This window comes from Nicotiana tomentosiformis, chromosome 11 (assembly GCF_000390325.3).
Source record: "Nicotiana tomentosiformis chromosome 11, ASM39032v3, whole genome shotgun sequence".
Taxonomy (NCBI): domain Eukaryota; kingdom Viridiplantae; phylum Streptophyta; class Magnoliopsida; order Solanales; family Solanaceae; genus Nicotiana; species Nicotiana tomentosiformis.
The window spans coordinates 98,456,491-98,474,759 of NC_090822.1; the positions used below are offsets into that span (position 1 = coordinate 98,456,491).

Below are 18,269 nucleotides of genomic sequence, written 5' to 3' on the forward strand. Positions count from 1 at the left end.
ACAACTCTGGATATCACCTATGTTCTTGTATAATGGAACAACTGTACTCCACCTACACTCCTCCGGCATCCTTTTTGTCTTGAAAATAACATTAAACAACCCAGTCAGCCACTCCAAGCCTGCTCTATCCACACACCTCCAAAATTCTACCGGAATTTCATCTGGCCCGGTAGCTCTGCCCCTACTCATCTTACACATAGCCTCTATGACCTCCCCAACCTTGATGCACCTACAATACCTAAAGTCACAGTGACTCTCTGAATGCCCCAATTTACCTAGCACAATATCCTAATCCCCTTCTTCGTTCAGAAGTTTATGAAAGTAGGCCTGCCATCTCCGCTTAATCTGATCACCCCCATCAAACTCTCTCTCGTCTTGGCCAGCCGGAATAGCTTCTTCTCCCCCCTCCCCCCCTGATCCCTAGATCCTCGTACAGACGAGCAAAAGCCGTATCCTTAGCCTCCGTAACCGCCAGTTTTGCCTCCTTCCTAGCTACCTTATACCTCTCATTGTTCGCTCTCCTCTCCTCCTCACCAATGCTCCCTACTAGCTTCAGGTACGCCGCCTTCTTCGCTTCCACTTTACCTTGGACCACTTCATTCCACCACCAGTCTCCTTTGTGACCACCAGAGTAGCCCGACGATACCCCTAACACCTCTCTCGCCGCCTTCCTTATACAATCTGTTGTCGTTGACCACATAATGCTTGCGTCCCCACTACTCCTCCAGGATCCCATAGCTGATAACGTCCCTTCCAACTCTTGAGCTTTATCCTTAGTCAAGGTATCCCACCTGATCCTCGGACGTCCTCATACAGACCTTTTTCTTCCTCCTTATCATAATACCGACATCCATTACCAAGAGCCTATGATGTGTCGCAAGGGTCTCACCCGGGATAACCTTGCAATCCTTGCACAGCCTTCTGTCACATCTTCTGAGGAGGAGATAGTCAATCTGCGTCTTCGCCACCGTACTTTGGAAAGTAACCAAATGCTCCTCCCTCTTCGAAAAACTCGAGTTCGCAATCACCAGTTCAAATGCCTTAGCGAAATCCAGCAGTGAGGTACCTCCTCTGTTCCGATCCCTAAAACCGAAGCTGCCATGCACCTCACTATAGCCACCTGCAGATGACCCAATATGCCCATTGAATTCCCCTCCTATAAATAACCTCTCGGCAGGCGGAATATTATGCACAATCTCATCCAACCCCTCCCAGAAGCGCCTTTTAACCTCCTCATTCAAGCCTGCTTGCGGCGCGTATGCACTAACGACATTTAGGGTACACTCACCAACCACCAGCTTAATAAATATTAGTCTATCATTCACCCGCCTAACTTCTACCACAGACTCTCTAAGATCCCTATCTTCCAAAATACCCACTCCATTCTTACCCTTTAGGACTCCAGAGTACCACATCTTATACCCATCGGCATCCCTCGCCCTCGATCCTACCCACCTAGTCTCCTGGACACACGATATATTAACCTTCCTCTTCTGGAGAATCCTAGCCAACTCTATATACTTACCCGTCAAAAATTAGGAGTCCAATATATTTAAAATAAGGAAAGATTTATTAGTTAAAATTTTAGTGAGTTTTAAATTCCTAAATATTAGAAAAATAATTAAATGATAATTTTGTCTAGTGTGAACTCTATATTTAAAGGGTAAAAAAGACGAACGATATTTTTCTAAGGGCCTTCGTGCTTTTAATATAGTATATATATAGATTTGTGATAAAACTAGGTCACAAAAATATTTAACTAAATTTAATGTTGATATAACCTTTTTACTTTAAAATGATTTTTTTTCTAAATAGCTGCCTACCGACAGCTTAAACTAAAAATAGCCGGCATATATATAATATATATGTATATTCGATTGAAAAAAGTAAACAGTGAATCCTGACGGCTTGCCGTGTAACGATCCCTTTAAAAATAAATTTTATATAAACAAAATTATTATTTAATTATTTTCTTAATATTTTAGGACTTTAAAATCAACTAAAATTTATGATTCAAAATACAGTGGCTAGATTTTATTTTATGCCATCGTAATTTATTATTTTTTAATCTGTCAAATTTAATTAATATAATATTTTTTATTAATTAAAGAAAAATAGAATGTCCTGTATTAGTTAGGTGAACATGTTTGTCTCTTTTAGAATGAACTTGAAAATTATCACACACCCATACACACACAAAAGTTGAAAATAGATTTTTTAAGAAAATAAAAATAAAACTTTTAAATCTTCAAAGGTTATGTGTTCTTGCTGAATCTGAAAAGAAAGTATGATAATTTATGAAATTGAGGTGATGAAGTCATAGAGCTGAAAATGAGTTTAAGCTAAATATACAGAAGAGTAATTATATTCAGAAATTCTATGAGACATATTCTCTTATTTATTGAGTTATTTATATTGAATCAATATTTATCAATTTCAGGAGTTTAAATTTCTATTTTATAATGCAAATATAATTTTAATATACTATTTATGTATTTTTTTTAAAAAAAAAATATTACTCATCAAGTTGGGGTACACGCGCAAAACGCGTACTCTAATACTAGTAAAAGCAAACGGACAAGAGTCAAATAATGAACAACGTGATCAAAGAGAAAAGCACGAAATAATTGGCACGAAATGAAAAATACGGACACAATAACTAGATTAACAAAATAGGACTAATTACTAATGTTAACTAGATAAGAATAATCAAAGAAAATAACTAGGAATAAGAAGAACACAAGGAAACTCAAACTGTGCAAGTGGAAAATTCGGCTCCACGATCTTCTTTCGTGGCCACGATTGGTGCTGAGTAGGGGAAGTTCGTGGAGACGATTTGACTTCGGCTCCACGTTTTCTTGGTGATATTTAGTTTCAATAATTTTCAGCTTCTGCCCGACTCCACGAACATAATAGGCTTCACGAATGGGTCCACGATACTGCATTTTCAATAGCTTTGTTCAGCTTCTGCCCGACTCCATGAACAAATTTGGCTCCACAAGTGGTCAACGAATCTGAAATTTCTACAATTTTTTACCTCGATTTTGTTTCTCAAATTCGAACAAATTGCTTTCAAATGTTCCCAAACTTCAAATTTCACTTGGGAATCACTTTAGATTCAATCCCCAATGGTTTTTGATATCAAATTCATGAATCACATAAACTCAAATGGATCAAATTGTACTTTTTTCATGAATCCAACATGAACATGATGAATATGGATTTCTTCCAAATTATAGATTACTCACTCAATTCTCAGCCAAATCGTCTCAAAATTGAAAGACAAACTACTTAGAAAACTAAGAGCAAATTCCAATGGCTAATTTGTTCAAATAATAACAAAACAAAGAACACCCAATTTTAAAACCCTTGTTCAAGCTCAACGTTCTTCAATAATGGAGTTTTTCAACCTTCTAAACTCAAATCTCCATTCCAATGCACAAGTAAACTTAGATTTAACTTCATAAACTGGTTTTAACCACAAAACACAATTAAAATCACCATCACAATTGAATTTTTGATTTCTATTTTTTTTTTTGGGATTATAAAATAAAATCAAATACTTAGCTAGTATATGTAGAAACAAATACTAATCCAAGCCCCGATACCAAATGATACGAATCTAAATGCGGAAGACAAGAAATTAAAGATAAATGATAGAATTTGAGAATATACCCAACAAAGTAGTAATTGAAAAATAATTGACAAAGATCAACCAGTGAACAATTACATAACAAAGTGAACCTAAACTATATACCTTCAAGTGGAAGTGTGATTCCACTTGAAGAACACACCTTGAATAAGTTGTCATCAATAATGGCAAACCACCATTACACCTCTCAAAAGAGTCTTCATCATTCATCAAAATTAGTCTCTCTAAAATGAAAGCCTTAAGGGCTATTTATACTAGATTAGGTACTTGACTACAAATGACCCAAATACCCATAAGCTAATTTTAAGGAACTAAGTGTAGTAACTCTAGCTTTCAAGACTTTACAGTTAACGTACCACAATATGACGAGAGGGAGATGCCTCAGACTAAGAAGAAAGGGCGAAGGAAGTGGCTCCGAAAGAAAGGAAAGTTAGGACATGAAGTTCATATCCCCATCAAAGGGGTGGAGCTAGTTAGACCATTACCGAAAGATTTCATTCCAATCCTTAAAAAAAGAAAGAGAATGGAAAAAAGCTACTTATTATAAGTATAGCCTCCAATTACATGTAATCTTCATTTGATGGCAATTTACACACATAGCCTCCAATTGCGAAAGTAGCCATCAATTGACATCCAAAGCGCATGTTGGCTATCTTGGGTCGTATCAGGCAGTCCACCGGTTCAAGGTGTTCAAAGTGACGTGTGGTTCACGGGTTCAAAGTTTTGTTTTGTTTGCGAAAACTAAACGGAGACCACCATATGTGGTCTATTTGATTCTTTTTCAATTTAAAATTTTTTCTAAAAAAATAACTCTTAAATTTTTTGTAGAAATAAACAACTAATATTAAAAATAATTTTTAACTAAAAGTAATTTTTTAAATAAATATTATAATTTAAACGTCAAGCTCTATAAAAATTTCTTTAACAAAAGCTCTCTACAGGATAAAAATTCTCTCTACTCTCCCTTTCCTTTGTTTTATGCTTACTTTTATTAGTAAAATTTCTAATGTTGTCCTTTTATTATTTTAATTTTGATTTATAAAACTATAGTTCTATTAATTTTCTTTAATTGTTTAGCTAAATATTGCATAGTTTGATTTAAAAATTTTGGTACACTATTTATTGACAAAAAAAATTATTTGGCTTGTTTAAATTTGAATATCCTTGACGGAATTCCTAGCTACGTCACTGCATATATAGCATGAGGCTACATGATAATACCACTAGATTACGGTGAGAGGATTGCAATTTCGACTTAATAGTAAATTATTATTTGTTGGAATTATGTTCAACATTTACACCCTAAATTTTGTATTCATAAGACAACCATTAATAAACAATGAGGATGATGAGAGAAATGAAACTAGTTTGTTATATTTTGATTTGTATATTCAGCAAATTGACATAAGAAATTTAATTTTTGTTCACAAAATCAAATCAAATTGAATTGTGACTACTCTGGTGCTAATTGTCCTATTATTGTCTAATACAGTCCTAGTAAGTTTCTTTTAAAAAAAGGTTCTAGTTTTCGACATTTATGCGGAGCAAGAAATTAGGGGGTCAATGTAATAATTTAAGGGAAATCTAATCGTCCCTAAAAATATAATAACCGATAAATATATTTATTTTGTACATTTTAAATATATATTTTTTATATATTTGAACTATAATTATTTTTGACTAATCCGTAAATATGTTAAAAGCTCATAAGTTAACTAAATTATAAAGTCCCAAAAATGGCTGGAAAATAATAAAGTGCAAAAAATGGAGTATTAGAGTCAAATTGCATTTTATTATTAAAAATTTAAAAAAATAAAAAAAAAAGGGGAAGAAGAAGTCCCTTTTAGGAACTCTTTCTTTTTCCTCGCTCTACAACTCCTCTCAGCCGCCCCCCTCCTCCACAGTAACACCGCCAATTTCTTCCACCGCCTCCAGTGAAAAGCAGTATTAGGGTTTTGCTCATCAATCATTTTTTTCCTCATAATTTTATTAAAGAGAAAGGGGGAAAGGAAAAAGCAGTAATGGGGAAAGGAGAGAAAAGTACGTTAGGGAGGGCACTGGTGAGGCACCATAACCAAATGATTCAGCAGTCGAAAGAGAAGGGACGATTCTACAGGAACCAACACAAGAAGGTTCTGGAATCCGTCACTGAAGTCACTGATATTCAGGCCGTCATAGAACAGACAGATGAAGCTCACCGCGTCTTCTCTGACCTTAATCCTCCCGTTAAACTCCTCGTCAATCTGTAAGCACCCCCCTTTAATTAACATGTCTTATTTACTCAGCTTCTTAATTAAATTTTGGTCATAAAACCTGTAATTCTTCGTAAATAGGTGTCTCTGTGTGTTACTTTGGGTTGTCAAGAGCCGCTATGCTTGTCGGGTTTATTGGCTTTTGTTTATGTCTATTTGTTTAGTTGAGTAAAGTTGGGATTTTGTTCTTTATATTCTTTTCTTCTAATTACTTTTTGAGAAAAATAGAGAATTGGGTATTTGGGAATTACCTTAATGTACTTTTAAGCTGAGTAAAGTTGTTGTTTTTTCTTAATTTTTTTTTTTTTTGCAATCAGTTGTTGATGATAAAGCATGTATCTTGTTGGTGTATATATTCCCTTCCTTTTTTAGAGGGACAGGGGTTTGAGGGTTAGTTTGTTGCTAGAGGGTTGTTGTAATGCTTGCGGCTGCGGGTTTCTGGTTTGTTTTTTGAATTGTTTTTTTTGGGAAAAAGGAGAAACTTGGGTACTGTATGAGGTTGGGAGTTTGTTTTTAGTTCTATTTTTGTAGTTTTGTGATTGGAACTGGTTTTGTAAGCCAAGATTCATTCCCGATAATCTTCTTGAGCGCAACATAGAAAAACCTAAAAGTAGAAGGAGAAGAAGAAAAAAGGGAAAGAATGCAGAATAAGCGACTTGCTGGCCCCTTCGTGAGCGATTATCTTACTCTTTTGTTTATTCTGTTGTGAGATGTTATTCGATTTAGCTTAATTATAGTGTGGTGGGGGTTTGACTTGTTGCCATCATATGCATCATTTCCGATGAGGTCAAGTTTTGCACGGATGACAATGTGTTGTGCCATGTGCAAAAATTATGGAATGGTAAAAGAAGGATTCCCTATTGAAACAATTATTGAATAGTGAAGGAAAGAGCTCTCTATTGCCTTGACTGTGGTTGAATTGCTGTATGAGAGGGAGTCCATTAAAAATAAAAGAATACAACATCTTTCAAGAAAGAAATGGGAAATAATGCTCATTGTTTCTCCATATTGATACTAAAGACTCATTTGCATTAAGCTACTATCTCAATAGCTCCGTGGCTGAAAGACATTTCTCCCGTGGTTCCTCTATGAGAACCTTAAGGAATAGAAGTTCCGACAGATCATCTACATGGTTATCAACATGTTGAGTGGCATATGAAACCACATCTCTAAGCACCAGAATTAAGTAAATAACATATATCTTTGCAGTTGTGCTGTCTCTATATCAGAGGCGTGATAGGCTGATACTGCGAAGATCGTATTTCATCTTCTATCTTGAGTGTATATTGCTTTTTTTTTTTTTAATTCATATGTATTACGTAATGACTAAGAAATTAACTTTCATATCTGCCCCGATTACAGCTGACAATAGGTAGTAGATTCATTACCTATCTCTCAGTCTTTATAAGCTATTTAAGGACTCACTAGAGGGGGGCTATTGTATCACTCTTGCTTAGTCATTGGCTCATTGCACTACATCTGTTTCTAAATTTGAAGCCATAAAACTTCTTCTCCAGTTGAAATGTTCCTTAGCTGAAGGCTTCTATATCTGATGTACTGTAATAAACTACTAGTAGTGAAGAAATCTCAACAGCTTTTTCCGAAGGGCATCATGAATGTAGATAGCATCAGAATCCTAGAGGATACTTTGATCCGAAGAAGTATCCACTGACGTATGTGACTCTGTTGTAACTCTTATTGAGAGATATTATTAACTAGAGGAGTGACTTGATTGGTGTAGATGAAGTTTTGAATTTAAAAGGAAGTGGAGCAGTAGCACGTTCATATGAACTGCAAAGGAAATCCACCTAAGTCATACATATTCAGTTAATGGGAAGTGAATCATATCCGAATCAGAACTTGTTGTTTTGATACAAGGTTTTCCACATCATGCTTTATTGCAGGGTTTGATATGTTATCTTCGTTTACTTGAACTCGTTATCAGTTAAAATTACTGTGTTTTTGGAATTAGGGCGCTCTCTGGAAGTTGAAGCTAATTTAAAGATAAGATCGCTGATTATGTGTCATGGTCAACCCTGTAAAAGATTTGACATTTGGGATGATCTTCTCTCTCTTCAGATTCAGTAACCTTGATTTATCATGTGAAGTTCATAGTTGCATTAATGTGCTAAATTTTATTTTCTAAATTTCTATAGAATATGCTAGTGTGAACCATGGAGATCCTGTAATAATTGACTTCATCTGTGAGAAGGTGTTTCTTTATGCTAACATTTCACTTCTCATAATATTGCCTTTTAGCATTTCACTTTTCAACTTTGACTGGGCTCCTTCTAGTACTATCTTTTTGCTGCTTTATTAAAAAATATAATGTACCTTCTTTCTTATCTTTTATTCTTTGCTCGTTTGATTTTTCATAACTTTATGTCTTAGTGTCCTCTCTGACAGAATCGAAAGGTGACTTATTTACACTTATTGTGGTTGTGACCTGACTTTGTTGTAATAGGGATGGTGATTCTAGCATGGGTGATCTGACACCTGAAGAAAGAAAAGAGCAGCAGAAGAAGGAGGAGGTCTTGCATGCTAGCAGTCTTCGTGTTCCACGCAGGTAATTGTTATCCTTTTTTAAATCTAGTGCACTATCTGGTGTCCTGGTCCAAGGTTCTGAAGTACTTCTTTTTCAGGCCACCATGGAATACTAGAATGTCAGTAGAAGAGCTTGATGCCAATGAAAATCAAGCTTTTCTAGCTTGGCGCCGCAATCTTGCAAGGTCAGTTCTGTGAGAAGGCATTTTATTTGCTTATGCTACATTAGTGAATGCATGTTTGTGGATATTGTTGCTTTCCTCTCTTTGGGAGTGGGGGCAAGGAATATGAACTTTGTAAATTTAAGATGGATGTTTACGATATCTTGTGTTCATTTTCCTACGGATAACTGCTTACATTCAAAGTTAGTCACTATGGGTTCAGTAGACAAACAGATTGAGCTAGGAAGTTGTGTAGTTATGTTCAAAAGAGAATTTGTACCTTCCCTCCCAGTTTAATCCGTCAACCGTTATTTTCCATGTACACTTAAAAAATACCTGATTTGTTTGCACCTAAAGCATATTCCATCTGTTTATAGTGAATTTATGTGTGATGGAGGTATGACCAGAAAATCAATAGTACATTGAGAGCTTTCAGATAGGCCTCATCTTATGTTGGGACTTGGGCTACTGCTTAGCATGTGAATTTTGTTTATGGACATCTTTTGCTCTAACAGAAATTGATTTATATAGGCTTGAAGAGAACGAGAAACTGGTTCTCACCCCTTTTGAAAAGAACCTGGATATCTGGAGACAGCTTTGGAGAGTTGTCGAGCGTAGTGATCTGGTGAGATTCTGATCATTTTCTACCTTTAGGGTTATTCAAGAGGATAAATATTTTTCGTGGCAGTTTAACAGTTAGCATCTGGCAGTCTACTGGTTCCTTCTTATGCTTACTCCTCGTGTAGTTTATTTGATCTGATTATGTAGACTAAAGCACTGAGAGAAACTGGTTCTTCAAACTTAAGGTTGCTTTAATGTCAAGCATTTTAAACTAAAGTTAGGTTTCCTGTAAAGAAGCCTGAAAGTACTTGGTAAGAGATTTTGAAGATTGGTTGGTAATCTGGTATGTAGTAACATTTCTGGCCTTGTACTAGAGATACTTTCCGCGTGACGAATTGTGTCCGTTAACGTTGTTTAAATTTTGCCTAGTAGTTGGGCTGCAAATGTTTGAGCATGAAAACTGTGAGGACCTTCAAATTCGCCAGGGTTGACTTCTAGGTGCTTCAATAGTCAATTTTTTTACTTTCATACTTCTTGTATCATAGTTTCCTCATTTGCATTTGCCTCCCCTAATTTCTGGATTCCCACAGTTTTAGGTTATTGGGTTATTTATTTATTCATTTTTGAAAAGGTGAAATTTCATTAAAGTATACCACGGTATTAGTTATTGGTTGTTTGTATCTTTTGGATTAGATAGACAATAATGATACTGTGAACTTCGAAAACATCCACTATTTCCCAACTATTGGATAATATCAGCAATAATAACTAATGAAAATTCCAGCATCAAGTATACCTGCTTGCTTTGTTGAACAATTTTGACTTTGAAAAAGAAGTTTATGTAGGCAAAGAGCTTAAACACATGACTGCAGTCCCCTTCACTTAGGCCTGTCTGTCCTGGCCTCTTCAGATCCTTAGGATTTACATCTTTTGCATCTTTCCCACTAATGATATTCCCCATTTTATTATGTAGTATGAATTTGCAGTGATCTACTAGTGCAATCGAGAAAAGAGTAATGGATTTATATCTGCTACTTGATTGTTAATAATTCTCTCTGAATTGGACGATTACCTTCTTTCTATGGACGTGTTTTTTTAATCTTTCTTGGTGTATTGCTGATATATTTTTGTATACAGACGGTTTTTGCCCTTCATTAATAAAATTTATTACTTTGTCAAAATTAGCATTGCTGATTTATTTTAATGTTTCTTCGTCCTCAGCTTGTAATGGTTGTTGATGCACGAGACCCACTTTTTTATCGGTGTCCTGATCTTGAGGTAAGTATTTCAATGCTTCACATAGATTGAAGTTCCTTCGATTGTTAGGCTTTTAGCACAACTACCATATATTTCCTATTTGTTTGCATGGATATTCACAGTTTCAGTGACTGCAGTTGAAAGACTGTTCAGATATGTGTTGATATCTTTTTCATATTGTCTCATGTGGCCGTGCATTCTTTTGATGCGCTACTGTTGAATTCTGATCTTTCTTTTCTTTTACTTTCCTTTTTAATGAAATTTAAAGAGTAGCGAATGGTTTCGTACATATGCCAAAAACTTCGACAGTAGTGATGTTTCTCTTGTTTTACCTGTATCGTACAAGTTCCATATAAGGATTATGCACTGATGGGGCCAATTTGCAGGCTTATGCACTAGAAGTAGACCAACACAAAAGAACAATGCTTCTTGTTAACAAAGCAGATCTTTTACCCATTTCTATCAGGTCAGTATGCTGATAATATAGTTGCCATTCCCTGCCAGTTTTTTTTTTTTTTGAATGTGCAGTTTATGCTTCTTGCTTTATCTGCAGAAAGAAATGGGCTGAATACTTCCACAAGCAAGGGATTCTTTTTCTATTCTGGTCAGCTAAAGCTGCCTCTGCGGCTATGGAAGGGAAGATACCAACGATCTCTCAAGAGGCAGGTGATGCTGATACAAAAATTGTTGGCAGAGAAGAGCTATTGGTCCGGTTACAGTCTGCAGCGGAGGAGATAGTTTTGACTAGGAATAGGTCAGCTTCTGTTGGAGGAGGCCCGTCTCATGCTCATCGTGCTAATGAAAACTTAGCAGCAGATGTTCAATCTAGAAGTGTGATGGTGGGGTTTGTGGGGTATCCTAATGTTGGAAAAAGCTCAACCATTAATGCTTTGGTAGGGGAAAAACGGGCTGGTGTGACATCTACTCCCGGGAAGACAAAGCATTTTCAAACACTCGTGATATCTCCTAAACTTGCTCTATGTGATTGCCCTGGTTTGGTGTTTCCATCATTCACAAGTTCGAGATATGAGATGATTGCATGTGGTGTTTTGCCAATTGATCGGATGACTGAGCATAGAGAGGCTGTACAGGTGGTGGCAAATCGAGTCCCTAGAAAAATTATTGAGGATGTCTACAACATATCTCTGCCGAAACCAAAGCCGTACGAGTCACAGTCTCGTCCACCTACTGCAGCAGAACTTTTGCGAACATACTGTGCATCTCGTGGTTATGTTGCTGCAAGTGGATTGCCTGATGAAACAAGAGCAGCACGTCAGATGTTGAAAGATTATGTTGATGGGAAGCTTCCACATTTTGAAACGCCTCCAGGGGTATCGGAGGATGAAGGTAGTGCAGAAGATGAAGATGTTTCAGAGGATGATGATGGACCTAGAATGTCTGCTTCTGATTCCTCTGGTGATGATGAAGACGAAAATGCACCGAGTCTAGAGCATGTGCTGAGTGATTTGAGTACATTTGATATGGCCAATGGACTTGCTTCTAACGAGGCAGCTAGTAAAAAGAAGCCCTCAATTAAACCCCATAAACAACACAAGAAATCACAAAGAAAAAAAGACCGGTCGTGGAGGGTCCAGAACGGTGATGCTGATGGGATGCCAGTAGTAAGAGTCTTCCAGAAACCAGCAAACACTGGACCTGTGAGCATCCGATAGGTGTAGATGGAAATTGATTGTATCTTTGCTCAGCGGCGAACTGCATCAAGAGGAAAAAAAAAAGGCAAAACTTGTTATTTCTGATAGTTGGCTCTTTGGCTCCTGCCTCTGTTGCCATGTGAACTGCTGTTTCTTACCCTACATTATTGCATGTACTATTTGTTACACGCATATCGTTACGATGATAGTGCGGTATATATGCTTATTTCTAAAGTAAGACTCTCACTAAGGGAGTTACAGGGTAAAATCTTATGCAACACGATGTATTGATTCCTTTGAGTTAATTGTCTGAGCTTCTGTGCCTAATGGTTTTTCCTTAAAACAGGCTGTAGTAATAAACCGAAACACCCCCCCTACCCCCGTTTCCCCGTCCCCAAAAAAAATTTGAAGGAAGGAAAGAATGACAATGTCTACCTTTTCTCCATAGTGACCCAATTGATCACAGATGAAGCATTTTACTCTAGTCACTTTTTTTTCTTTCTCACTTTCTATCTTGTTGGTTATCATTTTAGGGTTTTTATTTGGATGCGTCTTAATTTTTCAGTTTTCATTGGTTTCACGTTATAAAACCATTTGTTGAGCTAGAAGTTGTAGTTTTGTGCACTTTTGCACCTTCTTTGGCAGGCTCATGCTGCTCTTCTTCTAACTTTAGATGTTGTCTCACATTATCAAACATACTATTATGATTATTATGAGTCAGGTGCATACTCATATGCTCCTAAATTTGAGGCAGGAAACAAATAATTGCCTTGAACTTCTTGCTCATTCGTCAACTTATGACCCTAAGTTTGGTAACTGTAGTGTTATTACACTTAGATTCAAATGCCTAGATATCTTTCTTTAGTTGACGAAGAGATTAATGGATGTGTGCGAAGGTAGGCTCAAGCTAAGATTCTGCTCGTGAGCGACACAAAGAATAAACCCTTTGCTGCTCTCTTATAAATAAATCTATTTTTTGACCCGTAGTGATGTTATATAGATTGTGGGCTTTGAGTTAGACCTAATGACCCGGCTAATTAACTAGCACCCTTTATAGTTGTACTAGGCCTAAAAAACTATTTTTTAAAACAAAAACCAAGGTAATGTAACCCCAAAATTTGGACATGACTTGAGAGTTGAGACATAAGTTTTGGCCAAGTATCCTATAAAGAGTCTCCTGAAAGCCGGAAGCATTAAAAGAATGAAAATAGGAATTGACATATCATGATATCATAAGATATTCTGGCTAACAGCTTATTTGGATGGTTGTTACCTATTGTATTGTTACTTTAAATACGATTGTATCGTATCGTTAAGTCCATCTTTATGTAACGACTGATTTGGTGTGGTCGCATCGTTACCTTATCTTTTTCTCTCAATCTCACCCTTCATTATTATTAAATAATTTTATTTTATTATTTACCCTGTCTTTTTATATACTGTATCATAATTTTTTTTAATATAATATTGCAAATTTATTCTTCATATTGTTGGTGTGTGATATCATAAAACGACGGCAAACGACACAATCTATCCAAACATTATATTCATCAAATGATACAGAACAATACAATACGATACGATACGATACATTATGAAACGATATGTAACAACTATCCAAACAAGCTGTAAATGAATTAGCTGGTACTAAAAATATTTAAAAAGGTGAACAAAAGAAATAATAAACAATGAAAAGGACATAAATTTCTCAAAACTGAAAAATACCCATTTAATGCTAGTACTATGGGGGGCTATTGTTTTGATATAACGAAGAAAATGTAAATTCTTTGGGTTATTAAATGTTTATGTTTGCTATGATCTTGCTCGACTAAGGGAAAAGAAAAAATTACGTTAGCTGGGTAGCAAATCAAATTTAAAATGACTTTTATAATTACTGTTATTTTTAAATACACCAAAACGCTGTCGTTTTATGCCCTTTCTAAAAGATTTCGTGAAACGTGATGGGGCATTTTGGGATAAAAGAAAACCTAATTTCGAAACGTGACAACTCAGAAGGCTGAAAGACTGTTTCGGTTGTTCTGCTAAATCATCGCATCTCAGTGTTTTCGCCGTCGTTTGATCGTCGCCGGCCGCCGTTCATCACAGCAGCGGTCAGTTCCCTTAGATATTAATTGAATATATGAATGAAATTGAGTGAATACTGTGCATTAGATATATTGAATTTGTGAATTTGTGATTGAGTTGTTTTTTTTGCTCCATACTTGCCTAGGAATTAACAGTCACTGAGTGTTGAGATAAAGGCATAAAGCACCATCTTAATTAAATGTACAAATACCACATTATGTTTTACCTAATATTCTCATGTCTGTCATGTGTAATACTAGTTTATTTTGCACTTTTTCAGACCCCTTTCCTTTGAATCTTTATCCCAAATATAAATATTCTCCAGTATAGTGGTGTAAAGGAAATGTTAATAGTAACTAGGAGTAACAGAGTATAAAGCATCAGAATTAAACTTTGGAGTCATATATACTGATTAAAACTATAACACCAAATATGACCATCAAGATTTAAAACTACTAACTAGTGAAACTAAAATACTTGGTGCAGATATTGTTTTTAGGCTTGAAACAGATTATTGCAACATCTTCTTGGTCAAATAGTCAAGCAAAACACCAACGAATTCAACTAGTAAAAAGAATCTTTAAAGCATCTAATGTAAACAATCGGGAAGGAATGGTTCATAGTTAATGCATCAGATTCTTAACAGTGAAGTTTTATAGCAAGCTTCACTTGTATTTTCTTTTGTGTGAATACGATTGTTAGATTGTCTTCTAACTAAAACTTTTACTTTATAATTCAGTTTCATATTTCAATGAAGAGGTATTTTCCCCAACTACCAAAATCAAGTTTGGCATCTCATAATCAATCTAACCAGGAGGAAAATGCCAATCAATCAGAAGTAGCGTTGCATTCTTCTCAGATGACTTCTTATCAAGTTAAGCATAAGTATACGTTTCTCTTAACTTCTTCAATTGATGTAGTAAGACTTCTTATAAATCAAGGAATCACATTTGGGGGTCATGATGAATCTGAATCATCACTTGACAATGGTAATTTTCTTGAAATTCTTTCTTGGTATGCGAAAAGATGTGATAACATTCATGATTTTGTATTGGAACAAGCTTAACAAAAAGATCTAATGATTTTTCCAATGATTCAAAAAGATATTGTGACTGCATGTAAGATTGAAACAACTAAGGCTATCATACAGGAATTAAATGGTGACTACTTTGCCTTATTAGTTGATGTGTCACACATGGAGCAAATGGTTATCGTTTTACGATTTGTTGATAGAAGAGGATTTGTGATGGAGCGGCTTATTGACATTATTCATATTCAAGATACTAGTTTTTTATCTTTAAAGAGGACAATCGTTGATTTGCTTGCTCATCATTCCTTGAGTCTATCTTATGTGCGTGGACAATGTTATGATGAGGGAAGTAATATGCTAAATAATATCAAAGGTCTTAAAATGTTGATTAGGCAAGAAAATAGATCGGCACATTCTATTCATTGTTTTGCTCATCAACTTCAGCAAACTCTTGTTGCAATTTCTAAAAATTGTGTTCAAGTGGGAGAAATTATATTATTGGTTTCAAATATTTCAAATGTGTTTGGGAGCTTCTTTTACACATGGATGAATTTCAAGAATCTCAAAGGGAAAAAATTCAAGAGGCATTAGATATGGGTGAACTTACAAATGGTAGGAGCTTGCTTCAAGAACTTGGTCTTATTAAAGCTAGTGATACTTGTTGGGGATCACCCTATAAATCTTTCAGCAACTTTATTCGTTTGTTTGGTTTAATTATGGATGTACTTGATGCTATTGTTGTGGATGCACATTCTTTAGATGAAAGAGCAAAGGCAATGGGATATCTCAGAACTTGTCAAACGTTTAAGGTCGCTTTTATGCTGCATTTGATGAGAGATGTTTTAGAAATCACAGATGAACTAAGTAAATCTTTACAGAAGAAGGAGCATGACATTGCTAATGCCATGCTATTCCTTGAAAAAGCAAAGACAATGTTGCAAAAGTTAAGGGATAATGGATGGGAGTCGCTTATTGATAAGGTATCTGCATTTTGTACCATGTATGATATTTTGATACCTAATTTTGATGAGCCATATGTTGACTCTGGAAGATCGCGGTGTAGACCTGCTTATTGTAATGTCTTACATCATTATCGTGTTAAGGTGCTTTATAAAATTGTTGATTGGCAACTTCAAGAACTCAAAGGTCGGTTTGATAAGATGACAATTGATTTGCTTCATGGAGTGTCTTGTTTGAATCCAATTAACTCATTTTCTAGTTTTGACATCAGGAAGATAATGAGAATGGCTGAATTATATCCCGATGACTTTCATGAGTATAATATGAATGCTCTTGAAAATCAACTTGCAACTTATATTATTGATGTTCGTGATATTGATCAAAGGTTTTCCAATCTAAGTGGACTTTCCGACCTTTCAAGGAAATTAGTTCAGACAAAGAAACATTTAAATTACTCTCTTGTATTCCTCTTAGTGAAGCTTGGTTTGCTCCTACCAGTTGTCACTGCATCCATTGAAAGAGATTTTTCGGCAATGAGGTTTATCAAGAATGGCATGCTGGACCGATCCAATGATGAACTTTTTAGCGGTTGCTTTGTGCCTTACGTAGAAAGAGAAGTATTTAATACTATTTCTAACGATGTTATTATAAAAACAATTAAAGAGATAAAATCTCGTCGAGTAGAGTTGTAATAATGTATTGAGTTGTGCTTTCACTAGTAGAGTTGTGTTTCTTTGGTTTTTTCACATGTTTTCTTCTTTATATTTTGAATTGCCTTACTAAAAAAATTGTATACGCCACTGATATGCTCGATATATCACTTAATTAAACAAAATAAACAGGTACTTCAAACTATATTGTGCCATTTTTCCCTTTTCTTTCCAATATAGGCAACTTCTGCTATGCACCGTCAATTGTCAATGATGCACTGAGAGTAATTCTTACCTGGCTAAGCCAATATGAAAAAGTAAAAAAAGTAAGTGATACTTAGTAAATATTCCCAAATTGTGTAATATGATTGTGACACAAAAAGTTAAACAATGACTAATCCCAGTATAGCATTGAAAAGTTGCATTAACTGTATGATTGCTAATCTCCTACTCGCCCAATTACTTCAGATATTCTTGTTACTAGTTCATTGTATATATCATTTCTCGATATGGTACGAGACTTGATTAGGAAATTAGACTAATCCAAATATGCTACAGTGACATTATGTGGAGTATTTTTCCAAATATAGCTTTGAGGGGCTGGTTCAACAAAGCAAAATTGGTCCTTAGATCAAGTTACTCTTCTCCAAAAAGGGAAAACTGGAAAATAAAGACTGTTAAATCATAAAATACAACTTTAAGATATATCGTAAGAAGTATACCCAAACCTTAAGAGAATAGGTGAAATGTTTCCTCAAGGCAACGGGTGTAGTTCAAGATCATATAAAGCTTTTTGAAAACTCTTATATAACCAATGATGGATGAGTAAATTATTTGACACCCACCTATTTCTAAAGTTTACACGTGAATTTGATATTTTCTTTTCCTTTTTTCATTGAAGTGGAGATAGAGGAGGCTCAACATGATGGTCCTTGAATATAAAAGACATCAGGTAGCCACTCTAAAAGGCTTTTATTTAGGAATTAGCCAGTACGTTCTGAATTTCAGTTTTTCAGTTTATTTTTTCAGACAAAAATGTTCTGAACTGTCCTGAAGTTGAGATTTTTAATTTAAAATTTCAGGACAAAATAAGTACTGGCTAATTTTTAAATAGCATCCCTGAGAATGACTATCTATGCACTTGCCGATTAAGCTCGACATCCTATTAGTAGGTTCGGAGCAATGTTAGTAGCTCGATGGGCTGAATTGAAAGAGAGTAGTCTAGAGCAACTCCAATGAATTGAGAGAGAAGCCCAGAGCGATAGAATGTGAATTAAAGCAATTGGACAGATGAGCTCATGAAAGTTTGACTCTAATACTATGTCAAAAGATTTGAGTATCCAACAAAATACTAAAATGACTAGAATTGTATGGAGTACAAAATGGTTGTCCTAGTTTTACTTTAAAAAATTTTGTAACATTTTTTCTTTGTCTGAACTAAATGTTCTCTTTCTAAAGTGGACAG

The 18,269-nt window shown here is 35.4% G+C and overlaps 3 protein-coding genes across 3 annotated transcripts; 2 read left to right on the forward strand and 1 right to left on the reverse strand.

The window, feature by feature from the left end:
• Window positions 1–773: 773 nt before the first annotated feature.
• LOC104114469 (uncharacterized) lies at window positions 774–1,415 on the reverse strand. Its single transcript, XM_009624928.2, has one exon. It carries the CDS (start codon window positions 1,413–1,415, stop codon window positions 774–776), a length of 642 nt encoding a protein of 213 aa, XP_009623223.2.
• A 4,058-nt stretch (window positions 1,416–5,473) lies between these two features.
• Window positions 5,474–12,406, forward strand: LOC104114468 (GTPase LSG1-2). Its single transcript, XM_009624927.4, has 7 exons — window positions 5,474–5,897; window positions 8,369–8,470; window positions 8,547–8,633; window positions 9,141–9,234; window positions 10,392–10,448; window positions 10,814–10,893; window positions 10,981–12,406. Exons 1-7 carry the CDS (start codon window positions 5,674–5,676, stop codon window positions 12,098–12,100), a joined length of 1,764 nt encoding a protein of 587 aa, XP_009623222.1. The 5' UTR covers window positions 5,474–5,673; the 3' UTR covers window positions 12,101–12,406.
• A 1,571-nt stretch (window positions 12,407–13,977) lies between these two features.
• LOC104114466 (uncharacterized) lies at window positions 13,978–16,900 on the forward strand. The gene is made up of 3 exons (XM_009624926.4): window positions 13,978–14,190; window positions 14,904–15,153; window positions 15,954–16,900. Exons 2-3 carry the CDS (start codon window positions 14,916–14,918, stop codon window positions 16,844–16,846), a joined length of 1,131 nt encoding a protein of 376 aa, XP_009623221.1. The 5' UTR covers window positions 13,978–14,190; window positions 14,904–14,915; the 3' UTR covers window positions 16,847–16,900.
• Window positions 16,901–18,269: the final 1,369 nt, after the last annotated feature.

Coding starts and splice junctions, on each gene's coding strand:
- LOC104114469 (XM_009624928.2), bottom strand. CDS start 1,415: ATGTGGTACTCTGGAGTCCTAAAGGGTAAGAATGGAGTGGGTATTTTG.
- LOC104114466 (XM_009624926.4), top strand. CDS start 14,916: ATGAAGAGGTATTTTCCCCAACTACCAAAATCAAGTTTGGCATCTCAT. Junction 15,154..15,953: donor TGAATCATCACTTGACAATG/GTAATTTTCTTG, acceptor CACATTCTTTAG/ATGAAAGAGCAAAGGCAATG.
- LOC104114468 (XM_009624927.4), top strand. CDS start 5,674: ATGGGGAAAGGAGAGAAAAGTACGTTAGGGAGGGCACTGGTGAGGCAC. Junction 5,898..8,368: donor GTTAAACTCCTCGTCAATCT/GTAAGCACCCCC, acceptor TTGTTGTAATAG/GGATGGTGATTCTAGCATGG. Junction 10,449..10,813: donor ATCGGTGTCCTGATCTTGAG/GTAAGTATTTCA, acceptor GCCAATTTGCAG/GCTTATGCACTAGAAGTAGA.